Raw genomic sequence first — 19,659 nt, forward strand, 5'->3', positions numbered from 1 at the left:
GACCGATGGAAACTGCAGATTTGAGATTAGTCTTGAGATTAACTCGGCTGATTAACCAAGGTCGTTACAAAGTGTAAGATCATAGGGTAAAGTCTCTATTTGTCCTCGAGGTTGTATGAAGATCTTGATTTGTAATCACTGAACCTCTTGTTTAAGATCTGTTTGTTATTTATCATATCTTGATGATGCTCGTTCATGTAATGGCTAGTCAGCGTTACTTTGGGTTGCTTATTTGCTTACCTAGAATGATCATCAAGCCGTGTTCTTATCGTTCAATATTTGAATACCCTCATGCAATGACAATGTGTGAGAGGGAAAGTGTTGGGTATGGTTCACATCCACTCACAATAACGCTTAGATCCAGTACTTTCATGCATGGTGATTACATCTACAAGTGATCCTAGATCCCTAGGACAAGCGTTTTATCTATCTTGTTTACATTCATACTCTCTATCTGCTTTAATCTAAGTCACTAGTTCTTTTGTTAGATCAATCTTATCATATACAAAGAATCTTCGGTTACATAGATTAGTGCTTAAACCTTGGGGGATTACTCTAAGGAAAGAGCTACAACTGATCCGTACGCTTGTGATTCATAAATTCACGTGTTAACTGCCGTCAACGCATCCACACCAGACATCTGAAAGTTACAAAGATTATGTGGGGACTTTTGGCAACCTTCTTATGTATTGATACATATCAGACAAAGTCCAAAACTGAGAAATAAGTGGGGAAATAGCTTCGGTGCAGGCACCCCCACTGTCATGTGCTTCGGAATGTAGTTTATTTTTTTATTATATGTTAGTCTTAGTTTATCAATGTTGTCATCTATTGTAGAAGAGTACATGTTCTTTCCACTTTTGCATGGTTAATCTTACCTCTATGACTTTTGATCTTAGATAATTATTAAAAGATTGCTTCGGTGTAATCCCTCCAACATTTTTAATGTATGTTGATGTAGTTTAGGATTGGGGAATACTAAAACATACCTGAGCATGTCTAAGCCTCCTTGCTCTTAGTTTTTCTCTTCTTATTATTAATCAAGACAATTCTTGTATCCGCCTCCAGTAAGGTTTCCGGTGAGATTAGAGTAGGCGTAAGAGGTTCGGGCTTTGGATTTAGAGGGTTTAGGCTCATGTGATCTCTCCATTGCTGGGTTTAGAGGGAAGGTCGTTAGCGATAGGCAAGCCTGGCAGTGGTGGCGATTGTGGGAACGAGGAGGCAAGGCGGCGGTGGCACCGCCAGCTGGGGCAGTGGAAGATGGTGGTTGGGCAGGGCTCAAGCGAGGGCTCAGATGGGAGCCAAGGTGGTGGTGGAGAGGGGGTGATGGGTGATGGCGGAGGGAGGTGAGCTCGAGGAAGATGAAGTTGTCAGGAGGAGGAAGAGAAAGTGTAGTCTCTGCGATCGGAATTTGAGCACATAAAAATTCGGGTGCTAGAGCTTGTAAGAACGCTCGGATGCCGTACAGGCAGCCCCTTTGTCTACATGTTGACAAATGACAAATACTTAACTTTTCAAATTAAATAAAACTAATTGTACACAACCAACTTATAGGAGCATATATATGCAAAACGGAACATATAAACATATTAAATGACATGCTTGCAAACTTTAGTGAATTTTAGAACGATTTGCTATTTCTTAGGAAGGTTAAACGAGGGCAGTCAGCACGAAACTTCCAAAGCTGTGCATGTTAACCATTTTCAAAAAGTAAATAACACAAATTAGATAACACCAACGGTTGATGCGGGTTTGGTGATTTGTAATATTACAAATTTAATTCGACAAGGACATATGAATAACCTCTATGCTAATGAGGAAAAAGAATTAACACCCACGTGAACTAGACAAATTATTTTTAGTGCACGTTTACAGTTTAATGCACACGCCGGACTTTGTTTATTTAACATGAAATTCGTGGCCTCCAACATGAACCTGAACGTTTGTCTCTTTCTCCCATCAAAATCACAGCGGAAAAAGAAAACAAATACTAAAAGGGTACTGTCCCCGTCTCCTTCCGCCTTTTGCTTTCACATGTTTGATTCCCCTTCTCCTTCATATTTCCTCGCTATACTCTCGCATGGTCTTCGATCTTGCCAAGTTCCAGGTTCGATCCCGCTGCCCCCAGAAGTTTCGTAGTAATCAGTTCTTGCATCCGTACTTAGACAGCTTGAACTTCTTGACCTCTTGGCTGAAAATTCCCCAACTTATTTCTTCGAATTTTTCTGTGTGGATTTCTTGCCTCAACTTGATCTTAGTAGTTTGTAGGGTTCTCTTATGCCTAAGAATCGTATGTTCTGGATCTTTCTATTCCTCTCAAATCCTTGCTTGCGATTAAGGGTTGGCTAATTTCTAATCGTCGTTTGCAGATCGGCGCGGTTTTGGTTGCGGAGGCGTGATCTTTCTTGTTGATTAGGGTTGCCTGTATTTCTATGGTCAGGGGGTCGCCGAATTTAGGAGGGAATAGAATGGCGTGAGTCGGTGATTGGATTAGTCTGTATCCTTCTTGCATCAAATGGTAGAGCAAGGCAAACCACGAGGCACTCCGGCGAAGGCGAAGAAATCGCCTCTCGTGGAGGCTGACGAGATTGGCCAGGCGAGCGAGGTGGTGCTTGCAAGAGAATCACCACTGGCGCCCAAGAACGACCAAGGATGCGGCGTCAGCCATAGTGATGGGGACGATGAAACGCAGGAATCAGATGGGTGCGTGCAAAATGGATGGGTCGACTTTGGGCATTCGCTGCAGCTGCTGCTGTTCTCGCGGCAGTGGGATCTCGCTGAGAGTCTTGTTGCTCTAGCAGATCAGCAGTCACTGCTGGATTATGGCCTGTCAGTTGCCCTTGATGCCATATGGTTCTTGCGGACGAAGCGGGACCTTGAGGGGATCAATGGTCTGATAGCGAAGATTGTGGCCTCGGGAGCAAAGGATTTTGCAAGAGCAATCCTCAGGACGTCACTGCTTGCATCTTGTGTTGCAGCTTGCCAAAGCAAGGCTATCTCTGTGGGTGATAGCAAGGAGATCGTCGCCGATAGGTGATTCTCACCTTATACATATAAATGTTTCTTTCAGAAAGGTCTGCTTAATACATTATTGGTGATGCTATTTCTTTTGGTTTCGAAATTTAGATTGCATGACCGTCTGCGGGATTGTCCTGGTGCCGACCATCTGAAAATTGAGGCAGGTGTCAAAGTTCAGAAGTTTATGGAATGGGCTTTGCAGTGTATTCATATGCATCATTGTTCTGAAGAGACACAAAGGTACAGATGGAACAGCAACACTCTCCAAGAGGTACAGCTCCATTTGTCAGCATTTAGAGCCTTCTTGGACATAGCTGGTGACAATCTCAGTGGCAAGATTTTCACCGAGGCATTTGATGCGGCCTGCTTCCCCCTTACACTCTTCTCAAGTTTATTCGAACCTGGATGGTCTTCTGGGAGTTCAGCAGTCTCGATTAAGGGCCTTTTATCATTGCTGGTTGAAGGGGGCGCGGACAATGTAAATCAGTGTTTCCTGGAAGCAGCACGTTTTGGAAGTACTGAGCTTGTACGCATTCTGCTGGAGGTAATTTTGGTTCTCATTAATCTTGATATAGGAGTTAATCAATGTGTTTAGCAAAACACTAAATGAGCATTTCAGTACTGTTTTGTTTTGCTTTTTTCTAGAAGAGATCTATTGTGTAAGTCATTAGCAAGATATTAAATCCAGAGCTCTAGATTATTTTCCTGGTTTTACTTATGTTCCCAGTACTAGAGAGGCAAGTTTTGTGATGGCATCTAGGAAAATCCAATGCTTTGAATGGGCAAACAGTTATGGATGTATTTACCTTTTATTTTTGAGCCGTAAAATATTGGAACCAGTTCCAGTTGCAGTTCAAGATGGTATTCCAGCTTATAGTCTTATTCGATAATTAGAGCACTCTATTGTAACTCGTCCTACATCCGGGTCTGCCAAAATTTAGACTGGCTGGTCAACATTGTGTATATTTGGCTTGTGTCCTTAATTTGGGTGTGCAACTAAAACTTAGTCAATGGTAGTCCATTCTTGGTAGTCCATTCTCCTTCTGAAATTATAGCCAAGTTAGAGCAAACAAATTTATGGTTAAATTCTGTATGTCCTCTGGTTTGTTTTTGTCGGGCAAGTAAGATCACAAACTAAACACGCAATTTTCAAATTAGAGCGTCCTGTTCTGGCAAGACCTTCAGTTTATTCCCACTCAAGAAATTAAATAGTTTGGTTTACTGTTCTATACTCTTAAGAAGCAATCATTGTAATATTATAGTTATGTAACTACCATTTTCTTCCTGTTGAAGCTTTTGAGCTTTTAACTATTTATCTTCATTCGAGAGCATGTCCTTAGAGTACTTCAACTAGCTGAGGCATTTTGTGCTTTTCAATGGAACATGATTGGGCCTATGTCTATGTGTATTTTGAATAAAATGTAGATTGCTCCTGAAGTATACTTTGATCTTGCGATTTTGTAGCTGTGAATTAATTCTACAATTTGGCCAGAAAAAGTTTAGCGGTAATGTGAGGCCCTTCCTGTTTAGGTTCTGTTTCCTTATGCTGTCGAATGGAATGAAAACCAGTTTTTCTTTTGAAACAGTCTTGTCACATTATCCTAAAAATGCTGAGCAATGGTATTGGCTTCTAAACTATCATTTTCCTTTTAACTAAAGATATAATATTGTAGTAACTACCATTTTCTTTATGTCGAAGATTTTGGGCTTCTAACTACTTTCTACACTAGAGCATGTTCTCAATGCTCTTCAACTACATGAAGTGTTTTGTCCTTTTCCATGGAATGGGATTGGACCTTTGTTCATAAATATTGATTTACTGAAGAAGTATAGTTTTGCCTTGAAATTTTGTAGCATTTGCATCATTATAGAGGATTTAGCCTGAAAAAGGTTTACGGTGATGTGAGGTCCTTCCTGTTAGATTTTATATTTCCTTGTATATACAGGATGGGATGGAAACCGCTTTTTCTTTATGTGAAAAAAAAAACTGTTGTATTATCCTAGAATTGTCAAACAACTGTACCCTTAAACATCTTTGTAAAGTACATCTGAGTTAGTACACCATGACAATTGACAACCGTAACATGTGTCCCTTTATGCAGATTGGGTATCAGAATAGCTTGGCTGTGGACATTGATATGGCTCTAGTTTATGCTTCTCATTACTGCAAGTTGGACACAATGGCATGCTTGGTTGACGAAGGGAACGCATCCTCTTTCCTTGGTCCTATGATAAAAGCTGCTGAGCGTGGGTGCTTGCAGGTCGTCCACTGGTTTGTCAGTCGAGGTGTTTCTGAGATTGAGACGTGCCTTGCCCTCACAACCGCTGCCTCCAGCGGCCATTTCGTGGTGGCCTCCTACCTACTTGAACAGATCCCCCAGCAGGTCCTCGAAGCTCTCAGCACACAGATCCTGAAAGCTGCTCGTGGCCAGGGCAGCAGGTCACTTGACGGTGTCGCCTTCCTCCTGAGATCCAACTTCCTAAAAGATGCCGCCGCGACATACGAGGCGGCAGACCTCATCGCGAGGGGGGCCACCAATGGCGAGCCCCCAGACCTGGTCGCCTTCCTGAAAGAGCACTGGTCCCAGGCTGCCTTCGCCGAAGGGGTGAGCGCCGGCGAGGCGCATTTCGTGAATGTCATGAGGGTTCTCAGGAGAGGCGCATCCCCCATCTGCCTTGACAACCTCCCATCACAGATGGTACTCGGCATCGCCTACCTGCCGCTGTACCAGGCGTGTGTGAGCGAGTCAGGTGGGCAGCTGCTGCCTCAGAGACTGAGGGGTGAGCTGGTGGAGGCGATGAGCCGGCTCGGAGAGCCGATTGGTGCTGAGAGCCAGGGGAAGGATCTGGTAATGGCTCTGGAACGCCACATGCCGTCTTTCTTGGTTGGATCTTGAGAGGTTTCCCAAGTGTAAATAAGCTATTATAAGCATTGCATGGTTCCTAGGTGGTGTAAGAGTGTGCGAAGCAGTGTGTAGCTGCCAAACTCCCAGTCTTCCAGTGGACTGGAGGTAGCAATAGTTTTGGTGCGTCACAGGCCTGATGATCGTGTACAGAATTTTGTTGTCTTCTGTTTCAGAAAGAAGAGAAGCTGCCTCTTGATTGCTGTTGAAAAACTCCGATTCTGTTGTCGTTCTTGTTGCCATCATAACATAAGCTCTCAGTGGACTCTTCAGTAAGGCTGCGAAATTTGGTGGGTGGAACAGGTGATCGTGCCAGGTGGTGGCTGTGAGGTGATCCGCCGTGGGACACATCAAATGGCGGGGCATTTGGTCTGACGTATTAGCAAATGTGGAGAGCCTGAAGTTTCTTGCAAAAGTTTACAGGGAAATTTTCTACAACTCAACTTTGCAGCGCAGTTCTGTAAGATGCAATGCAACACGCAGAAGGGCAGCAACCGGCGAGGCATTCCGTACACGGTTGATGCCTTGATGGCAAGTATGAGATGATGTACAAAAGTAAGCCAGAGTTACTATTTTGAGTATTTTCTCCCAGAAAAATGTGTTATTAAATTTACAAGGAGCTCTCATAATGCAAAATCAATATTTTTTACACAGGTGATTCTCTACTTATGTACGTCTTTGTTTTTAATACTCTTTATCTTATGGTGATTTTGCCAATTACTTTCTGTAATTTTATATTACATTCTGCGGGAGCATATTGTAGCAACCATAAGCACTGTACCTACACCAATTTTCCTACAATAATTCAAGTAGTAGTGTAATTATAAGAATGAGAAACATTTAGATTGATCCACCAACTAAAGTTTGTTTGGCTAGCTAAATTTAGCCAATATGGATCCAAACAGAGCAGCTAAAGCACTCCTAGCTAATGGGAAATCAACTATTCATTTAGTTTGAATCACCGGCTAAACTTGTTTAAAGACGGAATTACCCCTCCACCTTTCTATAAAATCCCCTAGCTACAATTAATGAAGAGTAGAATGATCAATTGTTTTCAACCACCAGGACTGAGCTAGAGGAAAACACTCCCAGCTAAATTCTAGTTTTTTAATCTTTAGCTAGCTAATAAAAATCTTTACTAATTAGGTAGCTAAACTTTAGTTGGGTGGAATCCAAACCGAACCTTATAATTGAATCTAGTATTTAGTTAAAATATATCTCCGCAGTACTAATAATTATAACAATAATCACATTCGAAAAGCAAGGTGTCAAGTAAAAAAATAAAACAAAATGCCAGACAACACAGAGGGAAGCTATATACAATTATACAATACAAACATAAAGAAGAGAAAACAAAAGAACATCCCTCTATATGCGCTTGAAATTGATCCAGCACTCGAATCAAAACCTCTGTCCCCTCAAAACTTTGTAATTCACATCAATCCACAAAGATTACAAGTAAGACGCCGGGTCAGCAACTTCGTTCCGGCCGCCGGCCGCCGGCGTGAGCGCCATGGCAAGCAGCACCGCCATCAGCGCCACCGGCACGAGCAGCACCACCAGCGGCGGCGGCGGGAGCGGCGGCAGGACGAGCGGGAGCACCAGCAGCAGCACGGTGATGAGCGCGAGCAGGAGGCACGACTCCACGGAGAAGTACTTGGCGCAGAAGCCCCTCGGCGTGCTTGGGTCATGGTACTTGCGCCGGCCGTCGACGTCGAGGTGAGCCGTCCTCCCGCCTCCCGGTGATGTCAGCGACGATGGCATTCACGTGCGCCGCGCCGCTCGCGAGGAGCGATGATGGCGGTGGTTTGCCCCCCTCGGACCTGTCGGTTCGTCCTCCGGAACACTGCTTTTAAGCTCATGATCATAACGACGAAAAAGAGGTAGTAGGTTAATTTCTTGTCTTACCTTAGTTGGCAAAGATGTTTATACTTAGTTGGCGTTTTTCCTGTATTGAGCACGTTGTGCTATATGGCCTTTGTTTGGACATATATACTCATCTCTCCTAAATATTGGAGTGCAAAACAAACTGATTTTCCCCTTAATCTCTCCCAATATGTATGGATTGGAGGGGATTACTTATGTTTCTAAACAAAGTCTAAAAGTTAGGTTCCTTACTTCCTTATTACCTTATGTTTCTTTGCAAAAGTATTGGAGCCGGCATGGACCGCCAGTTGACTCATGTTGCCTACAAATTTCTACATAAAAAATTAAATAAAAAAATTGACTAGAAAGTTGTAGCTCTTGTCAAAACCTACAAATTTTATGTAAAGTTTGTCTACATTCAAAGTCCCTATCAAAAAAATACAAATTTTTGAAGATGAAATTCAAATTACGAACATGTAAAAGTATCGGTGCTCATATATAGGAGCCGACACGTATACACGTACCTATGGATAACACTTGGTAGACTTAACGATGCTTCTATTATGAGCCAGGAAGGATGACTAGCTGTGCTGGCTCCAATTTTGCTGAGCCGACATAGATAAGAGTTTCTGCAGTATTACGTGTATTAACTTCGTCAGTCTTAAGATTTTCTCGGAGGAGTAGTTCCTTTTATTAATCTTGACATACTCCTTCCGTTCCAAATTGTAAGTCGTTTTAGTATTTTTAGGTTCATAGATATTATTATGCATCTGGATATAGTGTATGTTTAGGTGCATAATAATATGTATAAATCTAGAAAAATCAAAACGACCTATAATTTGAAACGGAGGGAGTACTAAAGAGTAGGGTGTGTGTACATGTTATAGGGATAAGAATACATGTGTTTACGTGTCTTGGCATTGTTAAAACACCAAGCTAAGTATGAGCAAAATGGCCCGTAAGCCATTATCTGTGATTCTTGTGATTGAAAGATAATAATGCTATTAGGACTAATGTATTTCTCAAAAATAAATATTTATAGGGCTTCGTAGGTTCCAAAGATACAACACAAAAGACCCACAAAATCATAATGAAGAGAGAAATGAACTGGATTTGTTGTCCCATACTATTTATATTTTGGTTTGATCAAATGGGATTGATTTATGGATAATCTTGTAGTGTGTTTCACAATATTTCTGTATATTCTTAGGATCAACAAAATCGGAGGCAAGAGTAGAAAGTTATGCCAAAATACAAAAAGTGGCCATCTCTCGGAAGATTTGATGGAACAGTCAAGAAGTTTCAAAGAAACTTCCAAGCATCAAAAAATGCATATATTTTGGTCTGATCAAATGGTATGGATTTTTGGACAATCTTGAGAGCATTTCACAAGCTTCCTTTAGAGTCTAAGATTATTAAAACTATATCATGGAGTAAAAAGTTATGTTCAAATTAGAAAAGTGGCTATTAGAATATCCATCCGAAAGTAGCATAGGAAGATCTGATGTGTTTACTAAATTCCACTGGTAGGAAGATCCTAGAGGAGCGTCAAAAGATCCGACGACTCAAAAAATATACTCGTTGGAGTTTTGACCGTACAACACGAATGACCAGAGACAAGTTGAAGTGTAAAAGAAAAGAGCAAGGTCCTATGCTCACTGCATTTCCTAGCCCTTGGAGCAATTGTTCTTTTGGGCCTCTACTCGTCCATTTAGAGTTGGTGGAGTCTAAAGAAAATCCACACACATTGAGAATCTTGAAAAGTTAGCTTGGTACTGATTCAAGGTTCTTTATATGAGTAAGCATACACAGTTAACAGTTTATTCATCTAACACATATTAAAAGCTAGTTTATGAGTTTATGTTAACGTAGTTCATAATGATAATCTAAGCTACTCCCTGCATTTATGCACAGTCAATATATTTTAGTTTTGACCGTTAGTGTCTATTTGTGTATTTTAAATTAACAAGAATGGTGTGATTAGTTTCGTCTCAAATAGTAGTTTGACAATAGTAATTGTCTTTGCTATATTTTGAATGCGTTCGATATTATTAATTTATGGTTAATTAAAGTATTGTCCCGGTGACTATTTGAAGACCGGAGGGAAGCAACTTTGAGCTTTCGTACTACTATGGAGACCCATTAGTGTTGAAATTCCTGATGTACACAAGCACATATATTAATATATTCATGAGGGTACTAACTTTCAGCGATTTAAGCTCTAGGCGTGTGATGGGGTATATACTGAAAAGAAATATTTGAAGTGTTGAAATCATGATGCACACATGTATATTAATATATTCATGAGAGTACTGACTTTCAGCGATTTAATTGTAGGCGTGTGATGGGATATACTCCTTTCGTCCCAAATTACTATTCATTTTGAGTTTTGAGTTTTCTAGATACATATCTGCATCTAAAATTCTATATGTATGCTATGTCTTATGCATCTAGAAAAACCAAAACGAATAGTAATTTGGGACGGAGAGAATATTAAAAAAGAAATATTCAAGCGCACCTGAAGTGGTATGCCTGCAGTGTAATCGTAAAAACAGTAGCCATCCTTAGTTGACGGCGACCAAACAGGAGAATTTTAAAAGCATTCTAACTAGCTGCTCCCTCCGTTTTAAATTGTAAGTCATTCCAACTTTATTGAAGAGTCAAACCATTTTATGTTTGATCAAAATTATAGAGAGGATCACAAAGATTTATGACACCGAATAGATATACTATGAAAAAATATTTAATGAAGAAACTAAAGTTACTTATTTGGTATCATGAATGTCAGTATTTTATTATATTTTATTATATAAATTTACTCAGACTTGATATGCTTTGATTTTCAAAAAAATTAGAATAAATTACAATTTGAAACGGAGGGAGTGGTAATTATTAACCCGTGATCGAATGGATAAAAAAGCGTAGCTTCTTCGTTCTTCTCCGTACATGCGTCTACAGAGCGAGATCAGCAAACAGACTAACAGTAGACAGAGGCGCGCGGTGCCCCAACGCACACGATCCTTATGGGTCGTCGACCGATTCATCAGTTCGTTTCACTTCACATGCATGCATCTCATCTCAGCATCTGCATGTCGTCCGTGCAATGAAGGAAGAGGACGAAAGAAGAAACTCGTATGAATGGAGCACGACGACCATGTGCAAAAAGCTAAGCATGCGTACCTCACCTGCAGCTGCCGGTGAGACAGACCGACGCGCATCTTTTCAGGTCACACATGCAGCCGCCGCCGACGTTATCAACCAGCGATCATCATCCTGTCGGTTGGTCGGCCGGCCGGGCCAGGTCAGTGTTCTTCGGATTCGGAGTGAGAGAGAGAGAGAGAGAGATGTGAGGAGGGAGGAACAGATAGAGCTTGCTTGCTCGCAGGTGCAGGGCTTGGCTGGCTATATGCCTATATAGTCGAGAGTGAGTGATGAGCTGGAGAGACCGGCCGGCCGGCAGTAGAGAGAGGATCAGAGGAAGTGGCCAGGCAGCAGCCAGGTTGTGGGAAGAATCTGGGTACACTGCATCCAGCCCAGCAAATACACTACCCAGGTTATCGTAGTCTCCCACGCAAAGGCTGAGGTGACGGCGATGAGCGAGTTTTATATTGTGAGACAGCATCTTTTGGGGGAAAAATGGGGCGGAGAGTGCATGCGCATGCACTCGGCCGGTTCCTCTCCCCTGGCCACCCCCTTCGTATCGTATTATTACCTCTACGCTGGACTTAAAAGGCCTTTTGTTTAAGCTTTATAGTAGCCTCAGGTTATAAAAACTCAGAAACTCAAACAAACAGCAATCTCTTACCATTTTCGAGAAGTTAGAAAGTCAGAAAAGCTGAGTTTATATGAAAAACTCAATCTTATGAGCTTTTTAGTTATAAAGCTAACTAAAAAACTAAACACATCTTCTAAAAAGCTAGTGTTGCATTATTTTTTCAAAACTAAAAAGTAAGCAGCAGCTTTTCAGAAAAGTTTAAATATTGCAGCTCAAACAAACAAACAAACAGGTCCCTTTCGGTCCTTGTTGTTAATCCGATGCACTTTTTCCATTTTATATTCATGATGAAAATGAAAATGTAATCTCTCCCTGCCAGCTCCGCGCCTCAAGGAAGTCTTGTGATTTGACCCTTTCTAGGAATATTTTCTTTAAAATAGACCCTTTGAAAACCATTCATTATTCATGAAAGATTTGTTTCTTTTTTTCATAGTTGTACTACGTTCCTTCAATTTATCCTAAATGTCATATGGTGTATTTAAGAATAAAGGGAGTACAATCTCACATTCCCTTAACACAACAGACGGCAGCGTACACTGTTTGTTTTCCTAGGGTTCAGTTCGTAAAACAGTATTTTAGAAAGGGCCCAAACCTAGATTTCACCTATTCACTGTCACTAACACACGTACAGCCAGCGCTGGCTCGGCCACCCATTTGTTTATCCCGCCTTCTTTGTCTCATTGTGTCCCAGTTCATGCATGTCGCACCGGAAATGTTGGGCCTCTTGATGCTGTCCTTGTAGATGCTAATTAAGATTATAGTGCTCGCGTGTCCGGGCCTACCGTGGGAGAATTTGCAAGTGCATGCTTGATTCCGACCTTGTCTTGTCTTGACCAGGACCAACGGGACCGCCATTGCCGCTGCCAGCCACTCGCAGCTCTGTCGCTGCGGTCGCGCCTCCACCCGCGCCTCCACGAGCACGGAGAGAGAAGGGATAGAGGAGAGGAAGAAACGGTTTTACCCATTAGCACTTCTCCTTAAAATTGTGAGAGTGGATCCACGTGGGGTGAGGGCCTGCTCGTGGCGGTGGCCAATCGGGGAGCGAGGAGGTGGCGGCCTTGCGCTTGATTCAAGCGGTGGGAGGGTGATGTTCTGCAGTGGAGCGAAGGCGTGGAGAGGATGTGCCTACGAAGCTCTCGGTTGCGCCGTGGTGGCGTGGCCGCCGGCGGCCTGCACTGCTGCTACCAGCGACACTTGGTGGCGTAGCTGCTTGTGGCTGCACGGGTGCGCGTCAGCGACATCGTGGGTGTGGTTGACTGCGATGCCCCCCTCTCTTCTCCGGGCTGCTTCATTGCGGGGTCGGGTTAGTGTGGCAGTGGGCGAAAGCCTTGCGACGGTGACGCCTTTGGGCGCCACGCCCCTCCTCGAAGGCGTCAGCATGATGCCTACTCTCCCCCTGGTGGGATGTCCTCGTGGCGAAAGCTATGCTCCAGTCGTAGCAGAGATGACGACGTCTAAGGATGTCGTTTCTCTCGTTGGAGACATCGCTTCGGAGGATCCCTTAGCGGCGGCGACTGATGTCTGCTTTTTTGGAGTGGCCATTGGTTAGTTGGCGGTGGTGTGGGCGGCCTTGCGGCGGTCAATGGTGGCTATTCGTGAGTTGGCTTCGGGGCTTGCAACGGGCTACGACGGCTAATCTTGCTTGGCAAGGTTAGGCCGGTGCAGAACAACGTCTTGAGATGGTGCAAGCAGCTACGATGGTGCAATGGCTACACGATTTGCAGTGGTTCGTGGCGACCAACCCTGCATGGGAGCAGTTGGCTCGGTGCAAAACGTCATCAATTACGATGGCGCAAGTGGTGACCTTGCGGGTCCTTAGCTTCGTAAGGTGGTCAGCGCTGCTCCTTTGGGGGTGTTGGTGGGCCGGGGGTGGTGGTAGGGCCGTTGCCATGGTGGCCAGTGTTGAGGAGATGCCACGTAGTGAGAGCAGTTATGCGGCTCGTGTCGATATCCCAATCCTATCAGGTAGAGTGTATTTGAGATGAGTTGAGCTCAGCACATGTTGATGTCACAATCCAACCGACCGATGTGTTGTTGAGTTGAGTTGAGATTCATAGAGTGGTGCGGCATGCGTTGATGACCCAATCCAACCTGCTGGTGTCTGTGTTATTTTTTCCCATCTATTGTTTCACTCAAGCTTCATCTTCTTTTTAATATAATCGGCAGCTCTCCTACGGTTGTTTAAAAAAAAAAGATTCCCCTGTAGACGCGTAAAGGGGAAAGTCTTCTTTTTTTCCGCAGTCACGAGGATGCCAGCAATAAGAGTTTTATCTAGGAATGTTGTTGCAAAGACCAATAAGTTTGCGATGCTTAAGCTGGGCAGGAGGCTATCTGGATTTATTGCTGGTGCGAATTCTGGATATGGTAGGCCATGCAATGTTGATAAGTTCGCTGTGTTGTTCCAAAACTGCGCAGATGTGAGGTCTCTCAAGAAGCTCCATGCTCGCGTTCTGACGCTAGGACTTGGCAGGGATGTTATTCTTGGCCCTGAAATTCTGATTTGCTACGCCAGTCTAGGTGTCCTGCCCAAGACAGGGCTTTGCTTCCAAGGCTTTCTAAATGATGATCTTGCCCAGTCGAATTCGGCCATGGTTGACATTTTTAGAGCTGGTAATCCAGAGGAGGCTATTCTTTTGTACAGGGGATTGAAGTTGCACCAGATTGGCTTGGATGAGAAAACTGTTACTTCTGGCTTGAAGAGATGCACTGAGCTCCGAAATTTGTTATTGGGCAAAGGAATGCATGCCGACTCACTGAAGCTTGGCCTCAGTAGGTATAATTTTGTTGGTTCTTCTCTTGGCAGGCTATACTCTAAGTTTGCCAGGATGGATGATCCGGAGAAGGCGTTTGAAGAGATTCTGGAAGGATATTGTTTCTTACACCTCAATGATCACTGGTTATTCTGAAAATATGGATTCTACTTCGTGGAATGCATTTGGAATTGCCAGAGACATGCTGCGGAGCAACCTGGAAGTAAACCGTGTGACTCTGGTTAGCTTACTGCAAGTTGCTGGTAATTTTGGAGCAATTAGAGAAGGCAAATCGGTACATTGCTATTCCACAAGGAGAGGAATTGGTGTCTCAGATGAAGTTCTAGAGACCAGCCTTGTTCACATGTACAGTCGATGTGGAGCTTACCAATTAGCATCTGCTGTCTTGAAGAATTCGATGCAATCTGTGGCTTCCTGGAATGCAATGCTTGCCGGTCTTGCTAGAACTGGACAGAGTGGAAGTGCAATCCACCATTTCTCTGTCATGCTACACGAGCATAAGGTAATTCCAGATTCTGTAACCTATGCAAATGTAATTTCTGCTTGTGCTAAGCTACACGATTCTGGCTGTGCTGCTAGTGTTCATGCCTACCTAATTAGAAGATCTATCCCTCTAGATGTAGTTTTGGCCACAGCTCTTATCGAGGTGTACTTCAAATGCACTAGAATTATGAGATCCAGGCGTCTCTTTGATCAAATGATGGCTAAAGATGTCATCTCCTATAACGCTATGATCTATGGTTATCTCCAAAGTGGCATGGCCAATGAAGCCATTGCATTACTCAAAGAGATGATGACCAAATTAGACCGGAGCACTGCCGCTAATGGAGTAGAAAGTGCGCCGGCGGGGAAGGGGAGGAGGCAGCTCGCAGCAAGGCGGAGGAAACCCTACCTGCACGTTGTTGTCCTTCCAGAAGGCGGGGTCCTCCTGGAGCTCGAACCGCGCGGGGGAGGGGGCGACTCTCCCGCCGCCGAGCTCGTCGTCGACGCCGTCCGACGGCATCGCGGGTGCAGCGGAGGCAGAGGAGGACTTCCGCGGCTGGGTGGGGCGGAAGCAGAGGCGGAGGCGGTGGCAGATCGGAGATGCGGTGGTGGAGGGGGGCTCTTGGTTTGAAATGGGAGCGGAGACGTTGGCCAATTTTGAATTTGGGGTCGCGTCCAGCGTCCAAACAGCAGCGCGAGGGGCGATGAGGCCGTCAGCTGTGGGCTGTGGCGGACTGGCGGCCTTGAAGTCCAAAGCAATACAATTGCTGCAGCCTGTCCAGATCGGTAGACTTTGAATGGAATACGTAAATGAATTTATTTTAAAAAATCGAAATATGGAGCACGTGTTCATCTTCTTGAAATATTTTGCCGGTGTGTTCATGAAAGATTCATTAATAATACTACCAAACAAACGTGCCCCACTGCTACCATTTAAGATTCATCACTCGCCTCGGCACTTTGAAGCAAATGGAGTTCAAACAAAGTTTTGAATCTCTAAAATTAAATCAAATAAGAAAAAGCAACTCCTAATCTCTATCCTTGCCCAGAGCCGAATCTCTCAGGCCTCAGCCCACCTCCTCTGTACGAGGGAGGCCCAGCGCATCGCGGCTCGGCGGCTCGCTGCCTGCTGGGCGCCTGGGCGTTCGTCTCTCTCTTTCCCCCGTTCCCCTCTCTCTTCTCACTTGGTCTTCTCTTCCTTTTCCTGGCGGCGACGACTGGGCGAGCAGCGGCGCCCCCTCGCGACGTCTTCACCGGGCCCTTTGCCGGTGACGAGCACCACCAGGTATGCCCATCCCTTCTCTTCCCTTCCTTCTGCGCGAAACGGAGCACCCCCAACCCTAAATTATGCTATTCGTAGTGTCTAAATGGAAAAGGGAGCTTTATATACATATATGCTAAAGTATTTACATACTTTATGCTAAAGTATGCTAAAGTATTTACATACATAGAACAACTTTATATATGTTGATAGTAACAGAATCATGGAAATATTCCATATAATAGATTACTCAATGCAAACACATCTGCTAGATGTTTGATATTAACAGAATCATGGAAATATTCCATATAATAGATTACTCAATGCAAACAAATCTGGCAGATGCCACATACCCTTCTTCAGCACACCAATCACCATTTCAACATCTGGCAGATGTGTTTGCATTGAGTAATTCTATTAGATGGAATATTTCCATGATTCTGTTACTATCAACACATATAAAGTTGTTTTATGTATGTAAAATACTTTTTTGCTGTACAAATTAGCAGTGTTAATTTGCCATCAACATGCAATGTACTCCTATATGTAAACCCAAACTCTGTTAATTTTCAGATAATGCTATAGATTATACTGAACTGTCCAGAGAAACAAAACAAACTGAAAAAGAAGAATCTTATGACACAGTTATGACCTAAGTGTGGAGTACTGGATTAAACGAAGATCAAACTAAGCTAAGGCACACTGGATATCTTTAGGCACGAGCTGCGAGAAGGGTGTCTTTCAAATTGGGAAGACCATGGGTCATCAAAACACGAAAATGCCCAGTCTCAGGATTCTGTGCTGTCACAGCTAAAAGTATGAACCAGGTACTTAGCTGCAGATCCTTGACTGCTTGCTCCAGTGATGACACTTTATGCCGCCTAGAACATTTTAGCACACCAATGCAGAATATCCCATACATATTCAAAGCTTTCTAGTCAAAAGAGATTTGGGATAATGCAATAAAAGAAAGCAATGTTGTTTCCTTGCACAACATAAACAAAGCTGGAGCAATTGGAGAATGCGGCCACCAATCACCACCTTCGCAGGTTTGTCAATTTGGGTGATTATCAACAAATTGTGGATCGAGATGCATCTATCTTGGAGGAAAAAAGACGTGAGCCATTGCAGACAGCACCACGAGGAACCCGCTATATTGTTATGGATTACCGATGCTTACTGATGCTTACTTTCATCCATCAAATGACAGAAATTGGCTCCAACAGTACACAAATCTATTGCATCCATTAAGGCATTTACAACGTAAGAAATTGGGGTATACACGGACTGACCTTGTAGGCATTTCCTCGAGCAGCTACTGAGCGTCGCCCATGCCGACGGCCGCTGCAGCTGCTGGGGTGGTAACCAGCACGCTATGCTGCATGGGAACCTGCACAGGGGCGCAGCACCGGCGCCAGTAGCTCCTCCACGAGCAGCTAGCTGGGCTAGGATGCTGTAAGACGGTCACTTCGGTGCCCGCAGGGACAGCAGCAGCGCTTCCACGAGCTGTGAGAAGTGGTGCTCGAGGTCGAGGAGCAGAGGGCGCTGGATGAAGGGGTGCCGTCCTTGGCGGCGTTAGAGAGGAGCCTAGGAAGCAGGATAAGAGAGCAGCAGCTTCTGGAGGACGCGTTGCCGTCCCCGTTCGACGGCGGCGGGAGCGCGGGGGCATCGGCGGCGGCGCGTGTTCGCTCTCTGCTCGTGGGAAGCTGAGGTGGCGGCGTGCGATGTCAGGCACCGTTGCTCCGCCACGGCCGCTACCTCCACCCTAGCGGCTAAGGGTTTGGGGAGGGGCAGCAGATGGTACGTAGAGTGGTGACAGCAAGATTACGGCGACACCAGGAGGAGAGGAAGGAGGACGGGAGATGTAGAGGGGGAGAGAGCGCCCGCGCTCGGGCGGCGGCGGCATTACCGCCGGCAGGGTGTAGGGGAGGAGAGAAAGAGAGAGAAGAAGGAGGGGGGGGGAATGGGCGGTGCTGGCGCTCGGAGCCCAGGAGCATGCCGCCCCCTAGAGGGAGGCAGTAATGGCGGCAGCTGGAGGCGGCGGGGAGGAGGGGAAGATAGAGAGGGAGAAAGAGGAATGGGAGGGGGCGGCGGCTCGGGGCCGGCCGCGCGTCGCGAGCATTGAGCGGCAGGGGGTTTTTCATAAATGTAGCGGCGGGCGGTTTTCTGCAAAATTGACACGATTTCCGAATTTTCTTTCTTCGAGTTGAAATATTTTGGACATCAGAGGGTGTTCCATAAAAATTGAACGCGGATACTGTAGGAGGGCCTCTGGACTTGAAGCCGATAAACGAAACATTGGAGGGCTTTTCTGCAAAATTCCAGGCTCGCGAAACTCGAGTGCCGTGGCCCAGTCCGGGGGCGCGGTAGGACCCCCGGAACAAGGGGATCTTGATAGACGAAGACGACCCTGAGCCGGAAATTCACGCTATAGCTTTGCCGAGCAAACTGACATCACTACATTAGGCGAGGACTTCTCTAGCTCATCCGCCTTCACAGGTCACAGCCAAGGTTTTGTCCTTGCTGCCTTGCGTATTAAGGTTAGGCATGGCAAAAAGGTATTGCCCGTAATTACCTTGTAAAGTTATTAATTTTTGTTTGACCAAGCGAGGACGAAGAGATCCATTTGGTTGGAAAGACTATGAATCCTTTCTCTAAAGAGAAAGCCCATGAATCCCAATAATGACAAAAGATATGTATTAAACGTCAATAATAACCCTCAAGTCAAAGTCCCAAAGACCAAGCGGAGGTTCCCTAATTCTTGAAGACTATAAAAATATTTTCAACTTCAGCAATATCCATCATGGATAGGACCATAGGAATAGAGAGAGGGTGGAGGAAGGAATTTAGAGGCATGCAGGGAGCTTAATAGAGGACCGGCTAGAGTGCATTTTTTGACTTGGGTCCTCTCAACTTAGGTAGAGAGGGTCTATTGAAGTTGCTCTTATATGTCTTTTTTCGAAATACACTGAAAGATTAGAGCCGTTTAAATTTTAAAATAAATCCGTGAGCACTTGCACTGAGTCGAAATTTCAAACTCACTCGGCTTGGATGGAAAGAACATTGACATAAAGAACATTTACGTAGTATGTCTTACCAATAACGTACACCGTTATAGTATTGCCTAATCAAAATATGTAGTTTTGCATTGTTTTTCCTTTTATTCTTGGCAAAAATTTGTTTTTTCAATTAGTAATACTGCTAAAATATAAATATGTATGCTAAAAAGCACACAAAATTTAATTAATATGGTAAAGAAAATATATATAGAAAAGCAAAGGATTGTAAATAGCCATAGCGTTAATTATGTTGCGCAAGATATCCACAAGAAATAAAGAAAAGAAAAGGAGAAGATAATAACGCGAAAGGTAAACGGATGGTTACGGAGGAATCTCATCCAGACTACGTGGTTCCGGAGCCAGGTGCTGGTCAGTTTGACTTTAAGCTGGGTACGGTGTATTTTAGACATTCGTTGGCATCAAAATGGAAGACCTCTACTCTAGACAAAAACAACCTGAAGCGCTGCTGCTACCAACCCTCCTTTTAAACCACATATTATCCGCGCACCGGAGTGCATAGCCC

At 44.4% G+C, this 19,659-nt stretch overlaps 2 protein-coding genes and 1 pseudogene across 7 annotated transcripts; 2 read left to right on the plus strand and 1 right to left on the minus strand.

Moving 5' to 3' along the window:
• Positions 1 to 1,951: 1,951 nt before the first annotated feature.
• LOC117857918 (ankyrin repeat protein SKIP35) lies at positions 1,952 to 6,570 on the plus strand. 2 transcript variants are annotated; one of them, XM_034740835.2, is made up of 4 exons: positions 1,952 to 2,107; positions 2,370 to 3,033; positions 3,127 to 3,562; positions 5,121 to 6,570. In XM_034740835.2, the coding sequence occupies exons 2-4, from the start codon at positions 2,516 to 2,518 to the stop codon at positions 5,913 to 5,915; spliced, it is 1,749 nt and encodes a 582-aa protein (XP_034596726.1). In that variant the 5' UTR covers positions 1,952 to 2,107; positions 2,370 to 2,515; the 3' UTR covers positions 5,916 to 6,570. The 2 variants fall into 2 exon arrangements, with proteins under 2 accessions (XP_034596726.1, XP_034596737.1); XM_034740846.2 differs by lacking the exon at positions 1,952 to 2,107 and adding an exon at positions 2,114 to 2,290.
• A 580-nt stretch (positions 6,571 to 7,150) lies between these two features.
• On the minus strand, positions 7,151 to 13,873 carry LOC140222687 (uncharacterized). Of its 5 annotated transcripts, none has more exons than XM_072293518.1 (2): positions 10,973 to 13,873; positions 7,151 to 7,767 (listed from the first exon to the last, which is right to left on the minus strand). In XM_072293518.1, exon 2 carries the CDS (start codon positions 7,683 to 7,685, stop codon positions 7,374 to 7,376), a length of 312 nt encoding a protein of 103 aa, XP_072149619.1. In that variant the 5' UTR covers positions 7,686 to 7,767; positions 10,973 to 13,873; the 3' UTR covers positions 7,151 to 7,373. The 5 variants fall into 5 exon arrangements, with proteins under 5 accessions (XP_072149619.1, XP_072149617.1, XP_072149618.1 ...); XM_072293516.1 differs by having other exon boundaries at positions 7,151 to 7,778; XM_072293517.1 differs by having other exon boundaries at positions 10,968 to 13,873.
• Positions 13,833 to 15,713, plus strand: LOC117855360 (putative pentatricopeptide repeat-containing protein At3g25060, mitochondrial; annotated as a pseudogene).
• Positions 15,714 to 19,659: the final 3,946 nt, after the last annotated feature.

Source organism: Setaria viridis, chromosome 1, assembly GCF_005286985.2.
Source record: "Setaria viridis chromosome 1, Setaria_viridis_v4.0, whole genome shotgun sequence".
Classification (NCBI taxonomy): Eukaryota; Viridiplantae; Streptophyta; class Magnoliopsida; order Poales; family Poaceae; genus Setaria; species Setaria viridis.